Consider the following 14,507-nt stretch of genomic DNA (forward strand, 5'->3'; position numbering starts at 1 on the left):
AGCAGATAGGAAAGGGATCCAAGTACCATCAAGTTATATTATATGAAAATCATGAAAATTCTGGGACTGTGGAAATGGCTAAGCAGTTACAAGCATGGGTTGTTCTTGCAGAAAACATGGGTTCATTTTCCAGGGCCACATGGTAGCTAACAACTATCTGCATCTATAGCTCCAGTTTCAGGGGATCATACCCTCTTCTGACCTCCAGTGGCATTGCACAGCATGGATGCACTTACATATATACAGGCTATACATTCATACACATAAAACAAAAATAAAATGTTTAAAATATCTCCTTTTGAAAAAATAAAATTACAAAAATTCAATACTTTAAAAAAAATAAATGCAAGATCTGGGAAGCTAGAACACAGTCAGTCTGGTAGAGGGAAGAGTGCAAATGTCTCAAAAGGCAGAAATGTATCAAATCATGCACAGCTTAAAGAATCACCAAAGGAACGGCTCAATGACCTCCCTGAGTGTTTCAGTATTAACAATAAAGTGTCACTTTGTTTAGGGGACCTCTAATTAAATAAAAGTTAGTGTTGAATATGCTAATGACCATGTGGTCTCTATTTTGAATAGTATAGTTTTCCAAAATATAGCTTTCTCTTTTAAATTGACAACCTATCTTTAGAATGTGACAACAAATAGGTGGGGGTGGGTAAAATAGAAATTAAATATGACAATCATAGTGAAAATTATTATAGGTGTTTCTTTTAGCTTCATTCCTTCACAGTAAGTGGCCTACTGCCACTGAGCTACCACAGGAAATTAACTTATAATATGAAACACAAGAAATTCAGAACAATTACAAAACTATCACTGTGCTTTCATTTCAACAGAACTAGATATCTAATTTGTCATTTACAGAAATATTCCAAAGGAAACTGCTTTTGCCTCAGTTCTAAGTTTATGTGGAAACCCCTCTTCACAGAAGAACCCCAGTTACATCTACAATGGATCCTTTATAACGTGAGGTCAGAAACAGGCCTGAGCTGATAAGCATGAGGATTACAAAGACCTCACAGGTTCACTACAAAAGGCTAAAGGTATTCAGGCATAATAAAGTCAGATTCATACATTAGTGTTTAACTGTTTACCTATTTCACTAACAGCATTTTCCACATCAGTCTATAAGTTTTTCTAGATTTAAAAAAAAATGATTTGGGGTTTGTAGTATATTAAAATCATACTGCATCACACTGAGATTGTTTGGTGTTTAGGGTTAAATGGCTACCCATAGTTCTTAGTAGCAGAACAGGTATTGCTTTCACTAAAACCAAGATTCAGATAAGAATTACAAAATATCACTCTAGCTTCTCTAAGTTGTAAGAAAGTACATGAAATTAATTTTATCTCAGCTTCACTACAAAGTTGTCTAATTTACATAGGAATTCTAAACATGTCAAGGAAAAAAATATCAATCATTTGAGAACAAAGAGTCTATGGGTGAGTTAGTGAAAGACTTCCCACGTGTCTACGTGATGGGGAAAGGGGAATAAGAAATTGATTTCAGCAAAAGCAAATTTTGACACATACACAAAACTCAGCTTCATCTTCCAACAATACAATAAATCATTTTCATCATGGTACTTACCATATGCACACACTAATAATGACAGAAAATCAGTGAGTGAGTCTGATAACCAGCAGCAACTGGATAGGAGTTCTGAAAGCACAGTCATGCCATCACACATTTCAGCAACCAAGTGGCAGCTACATATTCCATACCATTAGTTTATGTATTTTTGTTTATATTATCATCTGAGAAAAATCATTATGTCTTGCAGAGAACTGCACAGTGCTTCATGTGGACATAAATGGACATAAAGAGTTACTTCTTCATCTAGGTGTGCTAGGGCACCCCACATTCTGGACAGTTTCACATTATACTTACACCTGATCCTTTTCTCATACCTGGTGACATATTTCATGAACAATGACCATGGTGACATCCAGCAAATAAGAAATAGATGAAACACTGGGATCCAGCAGTATTCTTTGTTCCACAAAAATACTTAGTCCCCAGTTCTCCATAGCAGCATACGGATGCTTAGGCACAGCTAAAAGATCTAGAAATAGAATAAAACATTTCCAAAGGCTTTAACAAAGACACCAGATTCTAAATTTTATAACCTAAAGAAAAAGTTAAGAAACCCTAATAAGAAGGGACATCTGCCCGTCCTTACTTTTTTTGTAATTAAACAGACTGCCAGAAATACGGGCCATGACTGTGGATGCTGGTCACATCCATTCATCACCGTTCATTTACAGGCCCAGCACTCTAGGTGGCTGGAAGTGTCTGTACCATTATTGATGGGCCCATCTTAATAAGTTTCAGAAAGTCAAGGAAACCAAATGCAGCAGGAAGTCAGAGTAGGAGGCAGCCTGCCTTCTAATGAAAATGTATCAAGCTCAGTGCAGGAGAGAGTGGCTATCACTCCCACCTCAGTAAAGTCTAGGAGAAAACATCTTCCATTGGTTTTCAAAATGGACTGTCACTTTTTTCTAATTGCTTGAATTCCATCACACTTTTTGTAAGTTCTGTTAAAAATAAAACACTACATTTAATTTTAGCTTACAGAGAAAACCATGGTAGTGGATGTAGTGGCAAAAGGAGCCTTGAGGGGACCCACGGGCTTTCGTCTTGACTTGCCACCATCAACTACAGATGTGGCATCAGTAAATCACTTAGTTTCTTAGGACCACAATTCCCTCACCTATAAAATAAGGTTATTGGCCTTTTCTCTAAAATGCCTTCTAGCTTGAAAAATCTGTGGTTAGAAGACTCTAAAATTTGTGTTTATATTAAAAGGTCGTCCAGGTATTATCAGCTTCTGATTATAGTGACATGGAAAGTTCAGGCTTTCATGCACTCCCTCTGCTCCAGACTCATAGCAACGATAAATAAAACATTAAAAAAGAAAACTACAAAACATCCCCAAGCTCAGAAAATAAACCTCTTCATAAATCAGAAATGGAACCAAAATGCAAAGAGGCGATAGCATATGAAGCCACATGCCTCCTGGGCTCTGGCTCCAGCAGCAGCAGCAGAGCAGCAGCAGCAGCAGCAGCTGGGAACCAGCCCCAGAAGGACACACTGTTGCCAAGAGGACTAACGCCAGGCTGACTGTTTGATGCCCAGAGCTGAGGTAAGGCACACACACTCAAAAGAGCTGAAAATAACTGGCACTTACTAGTTCCTGGGAGAGTGAGCAAGGGTCCGGTAGGGATTCGAATCTAACCACTTGGCTCCTATGCATGTGTCCTCAACCATAATGTTGTAATGCTAATAATGTCTGACTCAGAAATCCAGCATCTCAGTATGAACCCCGAAATAATGTGTTCAGATGCCACCAATCAATTGTACGAGAATGTTTGTAAAAAGTAAAAGGGGAGCCAGGCATAGTGGCCCACGCCTGTAGTCCCAGCACTCGGGAGGCAGAGGCAGACGGATCTCTGTGAGTTCAAGGCCAGCCTGGTCTCTGTAGTGAATTCCAGGACAGCTGAGGCTACAGGGAGACCCTGCTTCAAAAAGACAGAAAAAAAAAGTAAAAGGTGAAACTTATATGCCTTTCATCAAAATAAGGCACAAAGAACTTATGAAAGTATTACATAAAAGAGTATTAGACAGTCAAAATAGGTATCTCACCACTGGGATCTAACCCTGCAGGTATCAACACCAACCATCTGAGAAAAATATTGAGCAGAGAAAGTAAAAAATGATCCACATGTTACTTATAAACAAGCAGAATAATACTATGTACCGTATATGAATACTCAGACGTGTGCATGCACAGAGATAGTGGTGCTAACACACCGGCAACAAGGATAAAGAGATGAATGCCAGGATCATGACCGCAGCTGAGGAAAAGGGAAAAGGAAATGAGAGGGGCGGCCAGTGAGGAACCTCGTGTCAAAGTCCTCAATGTTAACGTCTGAAGTTGATGGTGGGTATGTTGATATTACTATATCTTTCATCCTTTTATGTATGCTTTAAATATTTCACAATAAATAAGAACACAATAGTCATCAGTCTTAGAACATGATTGATTTTCATTTATTCCTGACTTCAGCAAATAGCTTCTCAGAATCAGTCATGTTCTGAAGTCTGAAGCGTGTATTAAAATTAGTCAAATATATCCTGTAATTCCACTACATTTCGGACTAAGAATGAAGGCATGACAGCTAAAACACAGAAAAAGAAACTAAAGGAAAATAAGCAAAGAAACTATTTATAAGGCTACAAAAGGAGAGAAAGAACAAAATCTGTTCGGGGAGACTTTTTAAAAGTTTTGCTTGGACTTCAAAAATGAATAGGGTTTCAGTAGGCAGACAGGGGTCTGTGCACATCCATGCATATGACATTTACTGAGAATTTCCTGGATTCGGGTACTTTTGGTCTATCCTTCAAGCTCCTTACTACCTGTGTCGTGATGTTTATGTTCATATGTGGATGTGTGTAGGAGGTCAACTGATAAGTAATAAAGAAAAAAACAAATTTAGTGACTAATAAGTGCTAAAACATAGTCTAGTAAGAAAATGATGGGTTGAGTACATGGGGGTGGCATGGACAAAGAAAGCTTCTCTTGTATAATCACTTTACCCGGAATGGAGCAATGGTAGAAGTCAGCCACTTTGAAGATATATGCAAGCGTATTCTAAGAGGGGACAGCAAACACTACAATCCCAAGGTGGCAATGTGACAAATGTGTTGGACAAACAGAAAGAAGGCAGTGTGGTCGAACCATATAGACAGACCAGAAAACTGGTTCAAATGATAGGTTCATAACAAGTAGACATTCTATTTTATATAACTGAAGACCTTACCTAAGTATGAATAAACTAGACAATGAGCTACCACTTGTCAACTGTGATTGTCATTAGTACATAGCAACAGCAGTAGCAGGCCTGGTGTCATTTACTTATGGAAACACATGGACCTATGTACAATTCTTCAAAAGAAACCCTGCTGCAAAGCAGAGCCAAGTCTGAATTCTTCAGTTCTCCAAGAGCCATGAGCAGCCAAGTCCCCAGGACTAACTGATCAGATCATGCTGGGGCATGGATGGGCCAAATGGCTTAGAGAGAAAACTGCAAACATATGATCTGTATATGATGTCTAGAAGTCTGGGTTCACTGAAGGGGAACTTTCCAGAATGCAGAATAAACACAAGTACAGTTGGCAAAATGCTTGTCACACATGCATGGGGCCCTGAATTCCATCCCCACTACCTATGTGATAAGCCAGGCATGGTGGGATCTGCTTATAATCCTAATACTAGGGAGGCAGAGACAGGTGGCTCTCTGAGGCCTTCTAGCCAGCCAAGCCTGAGTAAACCCCAGGTTTTGGTGAGAGATTCCATTCAAAACAACGAGCGACCCCATGTGTTGTGCTATCAACATACCAAATAAGATGTTCCTGCTGATGCAATAGTGGAGCGTCTAGTGTATGTACAACCAGCAAATTTTTGATTGGATAAAATGCCTGCTCCTAAGGGTGGAACACACAGCTGATACTGTAGAACAAACCAACCCCCTGTGGCAGGGGAGAATTTAGGCTCCAGTGGGACGCCACTGCAATTGTTTTGTTAGATGGAATGATGTACCTTCTAAAGTACTGTCCAAGCATTTGTGTTTATACACACAGATTAAGTTATTATGGCAGCCACTGTTTAGATGTTCTTGCTTCTTGCTGTTTGTGTTTTTATAGAAGATGGAATCCCACTGTAATGGGCTAACAGCCTATGGAAAACTGACAATACAGAGACCCGAAAGTTCAGTGCCTTGCCACAAATAGGAGAAAGATCATCCCACACCTACCATCCCCTCCAAGGCTCAGGGACTTTTGCAGAAGAGGTGGGTGGAAAGAATGTAAGAGCCAGAGGAAAGGGTTGAGTGATAACTGGAAGTGTACTCTGACACTATGCTGGCAAGCTATAGTCACACCTCCTCCCCACACTCATCAAGGAGCCGAGGGTGAAGTCAGTACCCCTCCCACCCAATCAGTTGACCTTCATACACATCGGTTCCAATATGTGCACCCACCAACATGTTCACATATACATACATTTACTTTGTAAATTAAAAATTAAAGACCAAGTGCAGTGAAGAGGCACTTGCAGATTGTCACCAAAGATATTAGGCTTTGATGACATATACATGTTAGCATCCAGAGACATAGAAGGTACAGAAGTCTGGACAACAATGTCATAGATAAACCAATCAAAGACTCTTCAACAAGTAGAGTTGTGATTCAGATAAAGTTATTGAAAGGCAGAATTTAACACAGTGGCATCAGTACTAGGGGGCAGCTTCTTTGATACACATAGAATTTATTGTAGAAATGTGAAAAATTATTTATGGGTTAAATCAAGGGGACAAAAGAGAGAGAAACAGAAAATACTCATATTGTGTGCTGTTACACATCATAACACATTGAATTAAGTTGTTTAAATTTGCAAAGCAGTGATATGATGTCCATTAAAATATGCAGCCATAACTATTTTAAGTGCCTTGAAAACAGAGGAAATCTCACGTTCCAGAATCTAATTTACTAAGGAATTAGAGAAAACTCTAGATAAAATTATGCATATTATTCTGCTTCAAATAATTACTATAATCTAGAAAACAATAGATAAATGAGGAAATCACATATTACTAATGAATGTGGTAACCTAAATTAACATAGCAGTCTACCTCTGTTCCCGCCCCGCCTGCTTGACCCTGGTGCACTGTTGTTCCACAACTATCTAAACACTAGGTTGAAGTGACTCTGAGTGAACTCACAGCATCTCCAGCATTCTCATCACTGTTCGCCTTTGGTGGCATTTCTAAGAATTGTATGGCTGATTCATAGATAACAAGGAAGCCCATGTTCTCCTGTTAGTTCTCAGATTAACTGTTCTTATGCTTTCTTTTCTTTGTGACTTTCTTGTCATTGTGACTTTGGGGAAAAAACATTTCCTGGACCTTCTGTGTAATTTCTGTGGGGGATATTTGTTTGCTTTAATTTAATTGTGGTCTCACACAACATTCACTCATTTTAAATTTCATGGTGTCCCAGCTGCAATTTATATTAAAAATCTCCCCTATGGTGGTCCTGGGATAAGGGTCATTTAGAAGTGATTAAGTGATTAAGTTATTAGTACTTATAGACTAGTCACAGGCATATCAATCACACCAATTTAAAGTAAGAAATTGTGGGACTGGAGGGATGGTTCGGTGGTTAAGAGCATTGACAGGTCTTGTAGAGAACCCGGGTTTAATTTCCAGCACCCACGTGGCAGCTAACAACTGTCTATAACTCCAGTTCCAGGGGATCTGATACCATTTTCTGACCTCCTCAGGCATTTCAGGACATGGGTGCATGCAGGCACAAAACAAAAACAATAAATAAAATATTAAAAAATAAAATAAGAATTTTAAAAAATAGCATTCATGCTTTAAGTAAGTTTATGCTTTTATGTTGAGCTACATAGATAGCTGTGGTGGTTTGAATGAGAAATGTCCCATAGGCTTGAGTATTTGAGTACTTAGTCCCAGATGATGGCACTGTTTGGGAGGTCATGGAATCTCTAGGAGATGTAGCCCTGCTGGAGAAAGTGTGTCACTGGGGACAGGCTTTGAGAGTTCATAGACTTGCCACACTTCCAGTTTACTCTCTGCTGTTTGTTGTGGTTGAAGATGTGAGCACTCAGCTTTTGGCTCCTGTCACCATGCCTATCACTTGCTGTCATGCCCTCCACCCATGATGGACTCTCCCTCTGGAACCCTAAGCCAAAATAAACTCTTTCTTCTATGGGTTCTCCTTTGGTCATAGTGCTTTATCAGAACAACAGAAGAGTAACTAATACAACAGCTATCCTTGGGGACATGCAGCCAACAGAGGCACAGAGTAGACATACCTGTTACTTTCTTTTAAAGGAGTTTAAATGGTTAAATTTTTCCCCTCCCCCATCCCTTCTGCAGCATGAAGACACTATTTGTCATCTCTGGAGGATGAAAGAGTAAGATGTTATCTTGGAAGCATAGAAGTCATTAACATCAAATGTACAGGTAAATTATCTTGGGTTTTCCAGCCTCCAGAACTGTGAGAAACAAATTTCTGTTATGTAAAAAGTTCCTAAGTTTGAGTATTTTGTTATAGCAACACAGCCAGCTGGAGTGCTCAGTCTGCTATTTCTTTTCTCTGATTATTCTCATCTACCAATGTGGCCCATTGCCACCCACGTGACTAAGCAGGTGTCTTTGATATCTAGATGAAAATGTCCAAGAATTTTTTTAAATATTTTATTTATTGTTTTCATTTTATGTGTATGAGTATTATGTCTGCATATAAGTAAGTGCACCCATGTCATGCAATGCCCATGGAGGACAGAAGAGGCCATTGGATCCCCTGGAACTGGAGTTACAGACAGGAGCTATCTGCATGTGGGTTCTGGGATTTGAACCTGGGTCTTCTGCAAGAACAATCAGTATTCTTAGTCGCTGAGCCATCTCTCCAGCCCAGAAAATATGTAAGAATTTTCAGTGGATTGTTCTGTGTTCATCCATGAATGTATGTGTGGCTTCTTGAATAGCTACTCCCCGGCCCCCTTTTAAATCTTGTTTAGACTTTAACAAAGTCTAACAACTTCTTTTCTGCTCTGGAGAATGTCAGCCACCACGAAACACTGTTCTACTACCCAGAGAATGTCTTCCAGTTGGAATGCTGCAACCATGTGGTAAAGTCCAAAGAATCATTAAGTGGAGGCCTCCTAGTAGTGTATTCTAAACCAATCAGTCTCCAGTATTAGCCACAACATCACTATGATTACCTTTCTGTTGAATTACTGTGTTAGCTTTAATAATATGCTCTGTGTATGTTCTACATTATTAAATAACCAAAAACTGTGTATAGTATCAGGTCACTCATCTCTGCCACAATCACTCTGACCCCTCAGTTATCAAAGACAGTGGGTCTACAATAAGACACCCAGATTTGGGCTCCTCCAAGATCTCACTCTTCAATGTGAGAGAGCCTGTGATTCTGAGGTTCAGATATTCTCTGGCATGTGGTTAAGCTCACACTACACATGCTGCCTGAGAGTGAGGCAGAGCAGATGCTGTCTGACGCACAAAGTCGGATACTTGTTATTCTGTTCTCTCTTGACATTTCCCTTTTAGTCCAAGCCATGTTCTCTGGAGTCTTGGCCTTCCATATCAATATTCTTTACCAGCAAATTTCTGCCTTCTTGTCATTTAACACCCAGATTTACTGATTCATTCTGAATTTGTATCCATTTCTTTATCTAAATTTTGAGATAGATAAAAGAATTTTTAATAAGATCAGACCACCACTATGCAAGACTTCATCTTTGAGGCTTAAGAAGGACAAAGGGGAAAAAAGGAGAGGGGGACTGGAGAAATGGCTCAGCAGTTAAGAGTCCTTATTTCTTTTCGAGAGATCTCAAATTTGGTTCCCAGCACCCATATCAGGCAGGTCACAACTACCTGTAACCCCAGAACCAAGAAGATTTGACACCTCTGGCCACCTCAGTTACCTGTACTCACATGCACACATCCACACTCAAACACACACACACACACACACACACACACACACATTTTAAAATAATAAAAATAAATCCTTACTTAAAAAGAGAGAAATTCCTTGGAAGGCAAGAGTCTTAATAGCAAGGAACCAAATATTGGGATGAAAGAGTCTACTCAGTGGGTAAAAGCTTGATGACCTGAGTTTTAGCCCTTGGACCCACAGTGGAAGGAGAGAACAGAATACTGAAAGTTGTCTTCTCACTTCCACAAGCGAAATATTGTTGAATGTACATGTCTACACACAAACTCATTCACATACACACGATAAGTTGATATGAAATAAATACAAAATGTAGGCCCATCAGGCCTTCTCTACCTGAGCATAGAATAGACCTGCATTTGTTTCCAGAATAAGAAAAAAATAATCCCTAAATTTTTCAAAATCACTGATTCTTTGAAACTTTCAAACAATGTATCTTGATCATATTCAGACCCCCACTCTCATCTCCACCTCCATCCTTCAGGTCCCTCCCTCAACTTCATGTCCTCTATTATTATTTCTTACATTCTTATTGAATTTTTCTGTATTTCATATAATACATCTTAGCCATATTTAGATCTCCTCTCCTATGTGCACCCCACAACCACACACTGAATTTTATGCATTCCATCATATATATTAAGGCCTATCAAGTCAAGTTTGTTCCCCCAGATATCCCTCAGTGTCAGTTCATCCCCTGGATCCTGGTGGGCCTATATAGTATCACTCCCTTAAAGATCAATTCTCCCTTACCCAGCAGTGAGCAGCTGCCAATAGTTCCTCAGCTAAGGTTGGGGCTTCTTGCCCATTTCCCCAGTTCTAGGCTGGTCTAAACTGCATGGGTCTTGTACATGCTGCCACTATTGCTGTAAGTTCATATGAGAAAGTTTCCAGAAGACTGGAGGACTCTGTTTCCTTGTGGTCATGCACCACCCTGGCTCTTTCTGCCCTCTCTTCTGCAGTGATCCCTGAGTCTTGGGTGGGTTAGGTTTAATGTGGGAATTCTATCCAGGGACACATACTCTGCAGACTCTTATTCTCTACATTTTGGTCAGTTGTGAGTTTCCGTGTTAATCACCCTCTGTTGTATGAGGAAGCTTTGCGGATGAGAGTTCAGAGATGCATTAATATTCGCTATAGTTCCACTATGTTCTGTGAGCCATAGATGCAGAGGTTCTATTTAGAACTGAACATCTCACAGACACTATCAGTGCAGTAGTGGTACTTTTATTGGGGGGGGGACACATTTGGACACAGAACTTGGAACAATGGAGCTGGAACTGACCTGGAAGCCACCTCCCTGAAGACTGTCATAGTTTTGGAGGACAGCATGCAAGCTGCTAAGGGAGAACATCAATCCATAGTCTAATCCCAGATTTAAGACCTAATAACCACAGCAATGACTGCCACAGCAAACTGCATTGGGTCAGTAGTGGTACCTTTATCTTTGGGGTAATCAAAAGCTACCTAATTGGACATAAAGGCTGCTCAATGGGAGAGAACTCATGTTTGGTACTGTAAACATAGCCAAATACACATGGCTGAAGAGGTCATATATCTTAGAAGAAAACCCTAAAGCTGTCAAATATTTAGACAAATGTAATTTCTTACTGTCTACTAAATATATGTTCTTATACTTACAGACAAGTATACTTGTCACCACTCATCAAAGAATCTTCTTTCTGCAACAGATTGAGACTATTACAGAGTTCCACAACTGGTCAAACACAGAGAATCAGTGTCTCTATTATTATTTTTAAATGCCTTATATATCATTCTATAGGATTAACTGATCTCTCTGATTTTCTGTGTTTGTGTGCGACAGTGTATTTATTTAATCACACATTCATTAACAAACTTGGTCACTTATTGATTCAACAATCTTTGCCAAGGTCTTCTCTGTTCCAGCAGAGAAGGCTACCACAGAATTTAACCTCACTGATCTCTCATTCCCTGCTTTGGGGTGGGGAGGCAGATAATGATAATTCAAAACCACATAAATAAATCAACAATATAACATTAGAATATGATTAGGGTTGTAGTGAAATAACCCAAGGATACGTTGAAGAGAAATGGGACTGAAGGGAGAAAACTTTAGACTGAATATCCAAGAACAACTTCTCTTAGTTACCTGACATCTACACCAGCCCACAAAGGCAAGTGAGATTTGTTTCAATTGCTGCATTTTCATGTTTACCATAATGCCAAGCATATGACTGATGTTTGAAACATAGCTAGCACCCACTCTACCATGTTTTCTGGCTGAGTCTAGTTTGGTCTTGCCCAATAAGGTGACTGAAGAGTTCCTGGGTACCCAGGTGCTAACAAGGCAGGATAGCAGGAAATCCAAATAAATTGATAGCTTCCCTTTCATGGCAAGACATGCTAAGTATTGCTTAATGCAAGCTTAGCTTACAACTCCAAGCCACACAGATTTGCAACTATTACTGATAATTATTTGGGAAAGATACTTCTCCAGGCCCAACCATCAGTTCCCTGGTTAGCTTAATTTTCACTTAGCTATACTATCTTCAGAGTCTCAGAAAGATTCTGAACTCTGTATCCTGGCCCTTCCACCTCTAACCTGTCTTAATTGCAAATCCCCAGGCTTCTTTAGTTCAGACTTTTACATTAGTTTCTTTATTTATTTTATCCTGTAAATTTTACCATCCACGAAGCATCTCAATCGCAATGCAAGCAATTTTTCCAGCTCTGCTACCCAGGTCTTCTTGGTGGGGTGAGGTGGATATAATGGTTCTAGATCCAGGCTGTAGATTTCATAGAGGCTGGGATCCAAACCAGACCAATCACTTACAAGTTATAGTACCTTGACCAAATTATTCATTGGCTTTCAGGCTTCATTTCCTAATTTGTATAGGCACCTGCCTTGCAAGTTGTGTAGACTAATTAGCAGACCATGTAAATACATGGTTCTAAGCAGAACACATGTTAAATCAACAATTTGCTTACTTGAGATTTTCCATTTCCTCCCAAGCTTGAGGAATCACATGTATCACAGACCTTAGCTGGAAGAGCAGAGTCTAAAAAAATACTTTGGTTAATTTGTTAGAATGAAGAATTTAATTCCTGAATTGAAATTGTAAAATTTCAAAGCAACATGCGACCTATCAAAAGTATCATAGGACATGATGATATCATTTAGGGACACTGAAGAGATTTCAAAGGTGTATCAGGCAAAATAAATCAAAAATTTAGAATAAGCCATGATGGCACTTATATATGATGCCATATATATATATATATATATATATATATAGTATGATACTGACTCTTGAAAGACCATCATGGATTGTATCCCATAAAAGCAAGCTATTTGCTTAGAAGGCTCACATATGAAAAAAATAGAGACTGAGCTTTAAATAGTAATATTGACAAGCTAAAATTTATAAAAGTATCCATTGTTAATATTTATAACATGAGCTCAACCATCATTTTTCTTTCTTTCAAGTGTATATTAAGAAGAGCCTTCTTACAAACAGGCTAAGTTTCCAATGCTTGTTTTTAAGTTTGGTTGGTAAAAAAAGAGTTTACATTTTGCTATTCTGGGATACAATCCATGAGTGAATCAGTCCTTCAAAGCTTCAAAGCAAAATCTACTTTCTCTTGATGGACCATCTATTTGAATACACTTCATTCAGAAAAGACCAGTTTCAGCTTACATCTTGGCCCATGACAGAATTTTCATCAGCACTACTTGTGTTCACATGCTTTGCTTTTGAGTTCTCACACTTTAGAGTTCTCCTGAATTAGCATTAGACCATAATATACAGTCAATGTTTTTGCTGATCCTCCTGCCAGATTCTCAAAAGAAGTTTTCTCTTTTTTTTTCATTTCTGCAATCACTTTTCCTCAGCACTTACTGATTACTGTCAATTGCAAAGGAGAAACATTTTTCATGTGTTGCTTGATTTTCTTTTTTCCAGAGAAAGAGTTTCTATGCCAAAGGATTTTTCTGTATACACAGAGTACATTTGTCAGTTGCTCACTCATTTAATTTTTTAAATTATTCCTATTTTAACTTTCCTCATTGTATTATGCATTCTCATTATTGTGCATCTCGTTTGTTCATAACTCATGGTCTTTGCTTTGACAGGTATGATGAGGCAGGAACACAGAAAACACACTAAGTAGCCGCATTTCCCCTTGGTGACATGCGATATTCAATAGCTCTTAATATATGACAAATATTTTGTATTATGTCAAAATGCAAATTAAATGCAAAGTTTCCACTATTTTTTATATTTTCCATTAGTAACATGATCTATTATCCTTTGTGTGGGCTTACACTCTATGATAATCTAGAGACTTACACACTTTCTGAGAAATTCATTTCCTTCTTTCTAAGAGAATTCTGTAGATCTAGTTCCTGTCTCGAGAATGTTCTCACTTTCATTCAATGGCAACTTTATTTAATAAAGCAATAACCAATATTATGGACATCGTAAGATTGCCTCTTTTTAAAAAATAATTTTTGTTTGTATTTTATGTGCATGGGTGTATTGCCTGCATGTGTGTAAGTGCACCCATGTTGTGCAATACCCGCAGAGGTCAAAAGAGGGCATTGGATCCCCTGGAACTGGAGTTATGAACAACTGTTAGGCTCCATGAGGGTGCTGAGAAGTAAACCTAGGTCCTCTGTAAGAGCAACCAATGCTCTTAATTGCTGAGGCATCTCTCCATTCCCCCATAAGATTATCTCTTTAAGAATGATTCTTATTCTAGATTTTTAGCCTTATGTTGGAATGTAACTGTGTAGTTGATTGGACTAAGGTGCTATTCTAACAGATTTTTAATTTTTTTGAAAATTTCAAGTATCAGCACAATGTATTATGATGACCAGATCAACCCCACCCCTCCTCTTCAACTTTCTCTCTCTCTCTCTCTCTCTCTCTCTCTCTCTCTCTCTCTC

At 38.9% G+C, this 14,507-nt stretch overlaps 1 protein-coding gene across 1 annotated transcript in view; it reads right to left on the reverse strand.

Moving 5' to 3' along the window:
• Trhde (thyrotropin releasing hormone degrading enzyme) overlaps positions 1–14,507 on the reverse strand; it is a 468,335-nt gene that overhangs the window by 226,065 nt on the left and 227,763 nt on the right. Inside the window, exon 4 of the mRNA XM_008834550.2 lies at positions 1,918–2,072. Within this exon, the coding sequence (XP_008832772.1) occupies positions 1,918–2,072 (155 nt within the window). The remainder of the gene's footprint in view (positions 1–1,917; positions 2,073–14,507) is intronic.

This window comes from Nannospalax galili, unplaced genomic scaffold (assembly GCF_000622305.1).
Source record: "Nannospalax galili isolate Female #2095 unplaced genomic scaffold, S.galili_v1.0 scaffold76, whole genome shotgun sequence".
NCBI lineage: Eukaryota > Metazoa > Chordata > Mammalia > Rodentia > Spalacidae > Nannospalax > Nannospalax galili.